This window comes from Salvelinus alpinus, chromosome 3, assembly GCF_045679555.1.
Source record: "Salvelinus alpinus chromosome 3, SLU_Salpinus.1, whole genome shotgun sequence".
Classification (NCBI taxonomy): Eukaryota; Metazoa; Chordata; class Actinopteri; order Salmoniformes; family Salmonidae; genus Salvelinus; species Salvelinus alpinus.
The window spans coordinates 49,242,794-49,254,826 of record NC_092088.1 but is presented as its reverse complement, the minus strand read 5'-3'; the positions used below and the strand labels follow the sequence as shown (position 1 = coordinate 49,254,826).

At 43.4% G+C, this 12,033-nt stretch overlaps 1 protein-coding gene across 1 annotated transcript in view; it reads right to left on the bottom strand.

Moving 5' to 3' along the window:
* LOC139570870 (galactosylgalactosylxylosylprotein 3-beta-glucuronosyltransferase 2-like) overlaps positions 1–12,033 on the bottom strand; it is a 37,468-nt gene that overhangs the window by 13,283 nt on the left and 12,152 nt on the right. Inside the window, exon 2 of the mRNA XM_071393167.1 lies at positions 2,592–2,736. Coding sequence (XP_071249268.1) covers positions 2,592–2,736 — 145 coding nt within the window. The remainder of the gene's footprint in view (positions 1–2,591; positions 2,737–12,033) is intronic.

Here is a 12,033-nt window from a genome sequence, read left to right as displayed (position 1 = left end):
TGGCCGACAATGTACCCAGGTCGGCCATAGCCAAACACAGAAGCACTGTTGTCACAGTACCGTATGCTAGCCGACGTCAGCCATACGGCTTCTTAGTCTTGCTATGCCATAACCCAGCTATCTGCATTACCCCTGTGGGCTAGCACTTGCCAAGCCCGCTGCCAACAAAGAACTAGCCAAAGAACAACGAGTGGCGTCTTCCTTTGGTCTCGAGGATCTCTCCGAATGCAACACGGTTCATCTAGAATAACCAAGCGACTGAAAGCTACGTATGCTAAACGGGAGAGAGAGAGAGCACGCTACACAAACAATTCCACCATGGGAGGTAGGAATCGCCAGTGGCAGTACGCTAGCTCGCCTTAAAAGGTCAGTTAACCTGGATGGCACGCTATGCAGCGCTGTTTAGCTAGCCTGATCCCGTCCACATAAGATTGGATCATCAACCAAGTCTGGGAAGAGAGGTGAACGGTGCTTGACTGAGGCAGGCACAGGCGGCAGGCAGGGAGTGCTCGCTGACCCAGCTGCCCTCTCCCTTCAAGTCGCCTCACTTCGCCCTTAGTTGGCGACAGAGCGCACAGCAACTGGGTTGAGTTAGGGCAGTTTCTGCATGCCTCAGTCCAGGTAGACAAGGCATTTGATCCGGCCCAGGCCCCAATTCATCCCCGGGTCCCTTTACTCAGACCTAGCCGAGGTACGGGCACCTGTGAGAGGAAGCCATAAGAATTCCACGTTTGCCAAGGGAACCTGCACGCACCATGGACTAGGGGAACAGTGCCAGCTGCCGGGCAAGCCACTGTTACTGACCTGAGCGGAGGAAGCCGTAGCATGCACCACACCGAGACGTACCAGGCAATAAAATGTGATTTTCTATTAATATTATTTGGGCATGGTCTTGAACCCAAGCCCGGCTTGTTAGTCTTCATTGTTTTACTGAGTTAGAGTTCGTATAAGGAAATCAGTCAATTTAAATAAATGAATTAGGCTCTAATCTATGGATTTCACATGACTGGGAATACAGATATGCATCTGTTGGTCACAGATACAGTACCTTTGAAAAATTGGTAGGGGCATGGATCAGAAAACCAGTCAGTATCTGGTGTGACCATCATTTAACTCATGCAGCGAGACACATCTCCTTCGCATAGAGTTGATCAGGCTGTTGATTGTGGCCTGCGGAATATTGTACGATTCATCTTCAATGCCTGTGCAAAGTTGCTGGATATTGGCGGGAACTGGAACACGCTTGGAAGTACTGGGACATTTCCAGCTTCCAGGAATTGTGTACAGGTCCTTACAACATGGGGCCGTGCATTATTATACTGAAACAGGAGGTGATGGCGGCGGATGAATGTCACGACAATGGGCCTCAGGATCTCGTCACGGTACCTCTGTGCATTCAAATTGCCATCAATAAAATATATTGTGTTCGTTGTTTGTAGCTTATGCCTGCCCATACCATAACCCACCGCCACAATGGGTCACTCTGTTCACAACATTGACATCAGCAAACCGCTCGCCCACACGCCATCTGCCCGGTACAGTTGAAACTGGGATTCATCAGTGACGAGCACACTTCTCCAGCGTGCCAGTGGCCATAGAAGGTGAGTATTTGCCCACTGAAGTTGGTTACGACGCCGAAACTGCAGTCAGGTCAAGACCCTGATGAGGACGACGACCACACAGATGAGCTTCCATGACAGTTGACAGTTTGTGCAGAAATTCTTCAGTTGTGCAAACTCACAGGTTTATCAGCTGTCCGGGTGACAGGTCTCAGATGATCCCGCATGTGAAGAAGCCGGATGTGGAGGTCCTGGGCTGGCATGGTTACACGTGGTCTGCGTTTGTGAGGCTGTTTGGTCGTACTGCCAAATTCTCTAAAACAACATTGGAGGCGGCTTATGGTAGAGAAATGAACATTAAATTATCTGGCAACAGCTCTGTTGGACATTCCTGCAGTCAGCATGCCAATTGCATGCTCCCTCAAAACTTTAGACATCTGTGGCATGTGTTGTGTGACAAAACTGCACATTTTAGAGTTGCCTTTTATTGTCCTCAGCACAAGGTGCACTTGTGTAATGATCATGCTTTTTTAATCAGCTTCTTGATATGCCACACCTGTCAGGTGGATGGATTATCTTGGCAAAGGATAAATGCTCACTAACAAGGATGTAAACAAATTTGTGTACACAATTTTAGATAAGTAGTCATTTTGTGCGCATGGAACATTTCTGGGATTTTCATTTCAGCTCATGAAACATGGGACCAACACTTTACATGTTGCGTTTATATTTTGGTTAGTATAGTTACCAAACTTTAACTCGCAACATCCAGAAGGATGAGCATTTCCACCTTAATTGGGACAATTAAGTTGGAGCAAAGCCTGATAAATTTAGTCTTCCAATGTTTAAAATAATTTTATGTGAGTCACGGTGTTCATTGGCAATGTCAGGCATGATTCTAATGTTCTTCAGTAGAGGTGGCTAGTGTACAAACTCCCCATAGCTGTGCTGTAAGAAGTTGAACAACTGAAAGGGCACCACTGGTGTCTGTTCCTCTACCGTAGATCACTAACTACAGTAAATGCGCTTTACCTGCCATGTCGATGGCGAAGGGACGGTCGGGCCTCCAGCCAGTGTACCAGCCCACCACTTTGCCCTTCTCCACTATGGGACGCTCGTACCGCCGCCCACTGACCAGCCCAACCGGCCATACTGACACACCCCGTGTTGAACGCATCTAGAGAAACAGAGAGGTAGAGAGAGTTAGACACACAAACACAAACACACAGAAGCTCCATGGGCCTCACAGACAGACACACTGATCTGAAAACACAGGAGAGGTCAAAGCAATAGGATTCTTGGTGTGAATTTTCTCCAGGCTTGTCCAGCTCTTTCATATCAGTGTAGATAGAGGATAGCAGACAAGAAGGCTGTTTTAGACTTTTGAGATGTGTCCATATGTAGAACTGCCTGCCCCCCTAAAAAAAAGATAAAGCTTGAAGTTGATCAACAACCACATTTATTTTGTGGAAAATCAAAAATATTTTTGTTGTTGTATTATTTTCACTGAAAAATATACTTTTCCAAGACAAATGTGTACCCACACACTGAAGGCTACAAATGTCTGTGTACGCTATCCCTGATACAGTGATAAAAATACAACAAATAAAACATTTAAGTACATTTTATGCAACATCTTTTTGAGTGCAGACCCATCACACCAACCAAACTTCTGGGAGAGCACTATGGTTCCCTTTTGATTAGCTTTCGTGGAAAAGCAGAGACGTCTGATGAAATCTGAAAAGAGGAAAATAAGCTTGGCTCGACGGCTTTCTTCTCTGGATTCTACACTAAATGAAATAGCAGAGTAGAACAAGACCTGGGTACATTTTCACTGTGAATGAATTCACACACAGACGGGAGCAGTGTAGACCCAGACTGTGTGTGTGTGTGTGTGTGTGTGTGTGTGTGTGTGTGTGTGTGTGTGTGTGTGTGTGTGTGTGTGTGTGTGTGTGTGTGTGTGTGTGTGTGTGTGTGTGTGTGTGTGTGTGTGTGCGTGCGCGTGCGTGCGTGTGTGCGTGCGTGTGTACAGTTACTACAGTCAAGTCCAAAATAATTGGCATCCTTGATAAAGATGAGCAAAAAAGACTATAAAACAAATAATCCATATACTGAGCTATATTGTATGCTCAAAAACAAGTAATTATTTTTTATCTCAAAAAGATAGGGGTCAAAAGTATTGTCACCCCTGTTTTCAATACCTTTCAATACCTCACCTTGCCAGGATAACGGCACAGAACCTTTAAAAAAAAATGCTTTTAATGAGATAGGAGAACATTGATCTTAGATCATTCCTCCATAAAAAAATCTTTCCAGATCCTTGATGTCTTTCGTCTGCGCTTCTGGACTGCCCTGTTCAATTCAGACCACAGGTTTTTAATGGGGTTCAAGTCCAGAGACTGAAATGACCATTGCAAAATGTTGATTTTGTGTTCTCAAATCTCATAAAAGATTCTAGTCTCAGTGCCGTTATCTTGCAAGGTGAGGTATTGAAAACAGGGGTGCCAATAATTTTGCACCGTCTCTTTTTGAGAAAAAATAATTACTTGTCAAACAAAATACACTTTCAGGTCTTTGTCACGCCCTGACCTGAGATATCTCTGTTTTCTTTATATTTTGGTTAGGTCAGGGTGTGACTAGGGTGGGTACGTTAGTTTTTGTATTGTCTAGGTTTTTTTGTATGTCTAGGGTTTTTGTAGGTCTAGGTGATTTGTATGTCAATAGTGGCCTGAAATGGTTCCCAATCAGAGGCAACTGTTTATCGTTGTCTCTGATTGGGGATCATATTTAGGTAGCCATTTCTCTTTGGTGTTTGTGGGTTCTTGTTCTATGTTTTGTTGCCTGTCTGCACTATTCATATTAGCTTCACGTTTTGTTATTTTGTTTGTTTAGTGTTCATTCTTAAATCAAGAAGAATGTACGCGTACAACGCTGCACCTTAGTCTCCTCCTTACAACGGCCGTGACAGTCTTGCCATAGATTTTCCAGTAAATCAAAAGTGTAACTCGGCGACTCAGGAACATTCACTGTCTTCTTGGTAAGACATTCCAGAGTAGATTTGGCCATGTGTTTAAGGTTATTGTCCTTTTGAAAGGTGAATTCATCTCCAAGATTTTGCCTTTGCATAGCTCCATTCTGTTTATTTTGTTCCTGAAAAACTCCCCTTTCCTTAAGGATCATACCCATAACATGATGCAGCCACCACTATGCTTGCAAATATGGAGAGTGGTACTCACCAATGTGCTATATTGGTTTTACCCCAAACATAACACTTTGTATTCAGGAAAAAGTTAACTGCTTTACCACATTTTGTGCAGTATTACTTTAGTACCTTGATTCAGACAGTATGCATGTTTTGGAATATTTTTATTCTGTACAGGCTTCCTTCTTTTCACTCAGACAATTAGGTTAGTATTACAATGTAGTAACTACAATGTGCACAATTGTCGTCCGGGTTAGGGAAGGATTTGGGTTGTCCTTGTCCCATTGCGCTCTAGCGACTCCTGTGGCGGGCCGGGTGCAATGCACGCTGACACGGTCACCAGGTATACGGTGTTTCCTCCAACAGATTGGTGCGTCTGGCTTCCGGGTTAAGTGAGCATTGTGTCAAAAAGCAGTGCGGCTTGGCAGGGTTGTGTTTCGGAGGACGCACGGCTCTCGACCTTCGCCTCTCCCGAGTGCGTACCGGAGTTGCAGCAATGGGACAAGACTGTAACTACCAATTGGATATCCCGAAATTGGGGGGGGGGGGGACAAAACCCCAAAATATATTTATTTTTAAACATTGGCCTCATGGTGAAATCCCTGAGTGGTTTCCTTCCTCTCCGGCAACTGAGTTAGGAAGGACACCTGTATCTTTGTAGTGACTGGGTGTATAGATACACCATCCAAAGTGTAATTAATAAGTTCACCATGCACAAAGAGATATTGAATGTCTGCTTTTTTTATCCAACTACCAATAGATGCCCTTCTTTGCGAGCCCTTGGTAAACCTCCCTGGTCTTTGTGGTTGAATCTGTGTTTGAAATTGCCTGATCGACTGAAGGACCTTACAGATAATTGCATGTGTTGGGTACAGAGATGAGGTAGTTATTCAAAACTAATGTTAAACACCATTATTGCACACAGAGTTAGTCAATGCTGATCATAATCTGATCATAATCTTGATGTGATTGGCCTGACTGAAACATGGCTTAAGCCTGATGAATTTACTGTGTTAAATGAGGCCTCACCTCCTGGTTACACTAGTGACTATATCCCGCGTGCATCCCGCAAAGGCGGAGGTGTTGCTAATATTTACGATAGCAAATTTCAATTTACAAAAACAAAACGAAGTTTCCGTCTTTTGAGTTTCTAGTTATGAAATCTATGCAGCCTACTCAATCACTTTTTATAGGTACTGTTTACAGGCTTTCTGGGCCGTATACAACGTTCCTCACTGAGTTCCCTGAATTCCTATTGGACCTTGCAGTCATAGCAGATAATATTCACATTTTTGGTGATTTTAATATTCACATGGAAAAGTCCACAGACCCACTCCAAAAGGCTTTCGTAGCCATCATCGACTCAGTGGGTTTTGTCCAACATGTCTCTGGACCTACTTACTGTCACAGTCATACTCTGGACCTAGTTTTGTCAAAATTGAATAAATGTTGTGGATCTTAATGTTTTTCCTCATAATCCTGGACTATCGGACCACCATTTTATTACGTTTGCAATCGCAACAAATAATCTGCTCAGACCACAACCAAGGAGCATCAAAAGTCGTGCTATAAATTCTCAGACAACCCAAGGATTCCTTGATGCCCTTCCAGACTCCCTCTGCCTACCCAAGGACGTCAGAGGACAAAAATCAGTTTACCACCTAACTGAGGAACTCAATTTAACCTTGCGCAATACCCTAGATGCAGTTGCACCCCTAAAACCTAAAAACATTTGTCATAAGAAACTAGCTCCCTGGTATACAGAAAATACCTGAGCTCTGAAGCAAGCTTCCAGAAAATTGTAACGGATATGGCACCACATCAAACTGGAAGTCTTCCGACTAGCTTGGAAAGACAGTACCGTGCAGTATCGAAGAGCCCTCACTGCTGCTCAATCATCCTATTTTTCCAACTTAATTGAGGAAAATAAGAACAATCTTAAATGTATTTTTGATACTGTCGCAAAGCTAACTAAAAAGCAGCATTCCCCAAGAGAAGATGGCTTTCACTTCAGCAGTAATACATTCATGAACTTCTTTGAGGAAAAGATCATGATCATTAGAAAGCAAATTATGGACTCCTCTTTAAATCTGCGTATTCCTCCAAAGAGCAGCTGTCCTGAGTCTGCACAACTCTGCCAGGACCTAGTATCAAGAGAGACACTCAAGTGTTTTAGTACTATATCTCTTGACACAATGATGAAAATAATCATGGCCTCTAAACCTTCAAGCTGCATACTGGACCCTATTCGAACTAAACTACTGAAAGAGCTGCTTCCTGTGCTTGGCCCTCCTATGTTGAACATAATAAACGGCTCTCTATCCACCTATCCACCATCTACCAAACTCACTAAAAGTGGCAGTAATAAAGCCTCTCTTGAAAAGCCAAACCTTGACCCAGAAAATATTAAAAACTATCGGCCTATATCGAATCTTCCATTCCTCTCAAAAAAAATTGAAAAAGCTGTTGCGCAGCAACTCACTGCCTTCCTGAAGACAAACAATGTATACGAAATGCTTCCGTCTGGTTTTAGACCCCATCATAGCACTGAGACTGCACTTGTGAAGGTGGTAAATGACCTTTTAATGGCGTCATACCGAGGCTCTGCGTCTGTCCTCGTGCTCCTAGACCTTAGTGCTGCTTTGATACCATCGATCACCACATTCTTTTGGAGAGATTGGAAACCCAAATTGGTCTACACGGACAAGTTCTGGCCTGGTTTATATCTTATCTGTCGGAAAGATATCAGTTTGTCTCTGTGAATGGTTTATCCTCTGACAAATCAACTGTAAATTTCGGTGTTCCTCAAGTTTCCGTTTTAGGACCACTATTGTTTTCACTATATATTTTACTTCTTGGGGATGTCATTCGAAAACATAATGTTAACTTACACTGCTATGCGGATGACACACAGCTGTACATTTCAATGAAACATGGTGAAGCCCCAAAATTGCCCTCGCTAGAAGTCTGTGTTTCAGACATAAGGAAGTGGATGGCTGCAAATATTCTACTTTTAAACTCGGACAAAACAGAGATGCTTGTTCTAGTTCCCAAGAAACAAAGAGACCTTCTGTTGAATCTGACAATTAATCTTGATGGTTGTACAGTCGAATCAAATAAAACTGTGAAGGACCTCGGCTTACTCTGGACCCTGATCTCTCTTTTGACGAACATATCAAGACTGTTTCAAGGACAGCGTTTTTCCATCTACATAACATTGCAAAAATCTGAAACTTTCTGTCCAAAAATGATGCAGAAAAATGAATCCATGCTTTTGTTACTTCTAGGTTAGACTACTGCAATGCTCTAGTTTCCGGCTACCCGGATAAAGCACTAAATAAACTTCAGTTAGTGCTAAATACGGCTGCTAGAATCCTGACTAGAACCCCAAAAATGTATCATATTACTCCAGTGCTAGCCTCCCTACACTGGCTTCCTGTTAAGGCAAGGGCTGATTTCAAGGTTTTACTGCTAACCTACAAAGCATTACATGGGCTTGCTCCTACCTATCTTTCCGATTTGGTCCTGCCGTACATACCTACACGTACGCTCCGGTCACAAGACGCAGGCCTCCTAATTGTCCCTAGAATTTCTAAGCAAACAGCTGGAGGCAGGGCTTTCTCCTATAGAGCTCAATTTTTATGGAATGGTCTGCCTACACATGTGAGAGACGCAGACTCGGTCTCAACCTTTAAGTCTTTACTGAAGACTAATCTCTTCAGTAGGTCATATGATTGAGTGTAGTCTGGCCCCGGAGTGTGAAGGTGAACGGAAAGGCTCTGGAGCAACGATCCGCCCTTGCTGTCTCTGCCTGGCCGGTTCCCCTCTCTCCACTGGGATTCTCTGCCTCTAACCCTATTACAGGGGCTGAGTCACTGGCTTACTTGTGCTCTTCCATGCCGTCCCTAGGAGGGACCCACTCAACTTGAGTGGGTTGAGTCACTGACGTGATCTTCCTGTCTGGGTTGGCGCCCCCCTTGGGTTGTGCCGTGGCGGAGATCTTTGTGGGCTATACTCGGCCTTGTCTCAGGACGGTAAGTTGGTTGTTGAAGATATCCCTCTAGTGGTGTGGGGACTGTGCTTTGGCAAAGTGGGTGGGATTATATCCTGCCTGTTTGGCCCTGTCCGGGGGTATCATCGGATGGGGCCACAGTGTCTCCTGACCCCTCCTGTCTCAGCCTCCAGTATTTATGCTGCAGTAGTTTGTGTCGGGGGGCTAGGTTCAGTCTGTTATATCTGGAGTACTTCTCCTGTCTTATCCGGTGTCCTGTGTGAATTTAAGTATGCTCTCTCTAATTCTCTCTTTCTTTCTTTCTCTATCTCGGAGGACCTGAGCCCTAGGACCATGCCTCAGGACTACCCGGCATGATGACTCCTTGCTGTCCCCAGTCCACCTGGCCGTGCTGCTGCTCCAGTTTCAACTGTTCTGCCTGCGGCTATGGAACTCTGACCTATTCACTGGACGTGCTACCTGTCCCAGACCTGCTGTTTTCAACTCTCTAGAGACAGCAGGAGAGGTAGAGATACTCTCAATGATCGGCTATGAAAAGCCAACTGACATTTACTCCTGAGGTGCTGACTTGTTGTACCCTCGACAACTACTGTGATTATTATTATTTGACCATGCTTGTCATTTATGAACATTTGAACATCTTGGCCATGTTCTGTTATAATCTCCAACCGGCACAGCCAGAAGAGGACTGGCCACCCCTCATAGCCTGGTTCCTCTCTAGGTTTCTTCCTAGGTTTTGGCCTTTCTAGGGAGTTTTTCCTAGCCACCGTGCTTCTACACCTGCATTGCTTGCTGTTTGGGGTTTTAGAGTGGGTTTCTGTACAGCACTTTGAGATATCAGCTGATGTAAGAAGGGCTATATAAATACATTTGATTTGATTTGAATGCAACTTATTATCTGACTTGTTAAGCACATTTTTACTCTTTAAGTTATTTAGGCTTGACATAACAAAGGGGTTGAATACTTATTGACGCAATACATTTCAGCTTTTAATGTATTAATTTGTAAACATTTCTAAAAACATAATTCCACTTTGACATTATGCGTTATTGTGTGTAAACCAGTGACACAAAATCGAAATGTAATCAATTTTAAATTCAGGCTGTAACAACAATATGTGGAAAAAGTCAGGGGGTGTGAATACTTTCTGAAGACAAAGGCCCATGTGCCTTTAGGGTTAGCTATGGAACAGAGGTAAAACATGTCATGGAAATGTGTGTGTGATTGATTGGTTGATTGATTGATTAACTGATGCACATACATATCCAGTGCTTCGTGTGACGGTGTGAAACGATATGACTGCATATTCATTCTAAAAGCAGAGTAAGGTTGTTTCTAAGTCCCCTCTCTAAGAAATAGAGGATGTGCACATCTCCTCCTTATTATTGCACGCAGAGAGAGTCCATGCAACTTATTACGTGACTTGTTAAGCAAATGTATATTCCTGAACTTATTTAGACTTGCAAAGGGGTTGAATACTTATTGACTCGACATTTCAGCTTTTCATTTTTAATTAATTTGTAAGAATTTCCAAAATCATAATTTCACTTTGACGTTATGGTGTGTAGGCCAGTAACAAAACATATCAATTTACTCCATTTCACTGTAACACAATAAAATATGGAAAATTCAAGGAGTGTGAATACTTTCGTAGGGCACTGTATATGCTTGCTTGTGTGTGCATATGTAGCCTTGTGTGTGTACGCTTGTGTGTGTGTACTATTTCATTCCTCATTCCAACCCCACTACGGATCCCATTCTCGTGCAATTCTCTTTTCAGAACATCAAACCACCTGCAGGAAGTCACTTGTAAGGGGCAAAACATACAAGACAATATTTGATTACATAGCGACAATGTTGCTGTGTGATTCTTCACACAAACGGTCAGGGCAGGGCCTACATCTTTCATGTCTCCTCTCTTACGCTCAGCACTCAACAGACTGATGGGAAGGCTCTCTCTCTCTCTTCCTTCTTCTCCCCCTTAACCCCTGAGCGATGGACACATCTTTGAAGCCCTCTCTTCTAATGCTATGGCCCTTGCACTTGCGCGACACTAAAACCCTTCCCCCCTTTCTGTTTCCGCTACAGTTTTTTTTCAAAGGCTTCTGGTCGGGTCTATAAAAACGGTAACGAAAAGAGAGTGAGTGTCCGTTCACTCAATGTTTTATGCTCTCGTGTGTAGTCTTTATTTTAGCTTCGTGGTACAGCATCGTTTCTACCTGTAACGGTCTTTGAATGGCTTTTAACCTGAGTAGCCTGATGACGAATGTTGTGGATGAATCATATAGATGACACTAGGGAGCAGCAAAAAAAAATTGTGGACATTAATTTGGTTCTAATTAGGTTTTGTCCATCTTCTGTGGCCCATTTTGATATTTATAATTCTTCCAATTAATGGAGACTAAGGAATGGTTCAGGTGTTTAAAATGCATCCTTAAAAATGCATCCAGTGTATTTTGAATTACAAATGTACTTCTTGCCCTACCCACAAGGCACTCCTATAAGTCTGACATGATTGGATAGTTGTGAGCAATATAGCGGAAATTCCACCCAGCCTTTCAGTAGGAAACATCTATCATAGTGTTGCTTCTCTCTGATACTTTCAGATCTACAGGAGTGCCTACGGGGGTAGCAGTTAATCTAAGAGAATAGCATTGACGAGAGCAGCGGGCTGAAAGAACTGTGGTTTCATTTATCCAATCACATACGGATCAGTGATTAATTCAAGGAAGGGAGGAAAGAAGGATGAATGTTCAATTGGACCAGCTCCTCAATGCGAAAAGCATAGTGAGACCTGGGAACTGTAAAGACTGTCTAAAAGCTCCAGCCTCTGCAGCCATAGACCCAGACTGTCAAAACCAACATCAACCTCTAACACCTGAGTTAGTCAATACTCTTCAGACAGAATCCATCTGCAGAGAATTCTAGCTATAAAAGTGGAAAAGTGAATATTAAAAAAATATTGTTTTTGTGAGCCAGAACATCCACTGGCTCTTTGATAGCGATTTGGGACATGGAGGAAACCAGAACCCATTAAATTGGAGTGAGACACTGTAGCTGAGTTCCTGGTCTCTATCTGAAAGGGAAATACTGTCCAGAGGCATCATCTGACTGAGTGGTAGAGACCAGTGCCAGGGCAATGGGGGAATACGGCAGGTTACCATTTGAGATGCAGCCATGTCATCTATCTAATATTGAGTAGCAACTTAGTCAGTGAATGCCTAGGCTGCCTTTGTTTACGCCATATTAACAGAGGTAA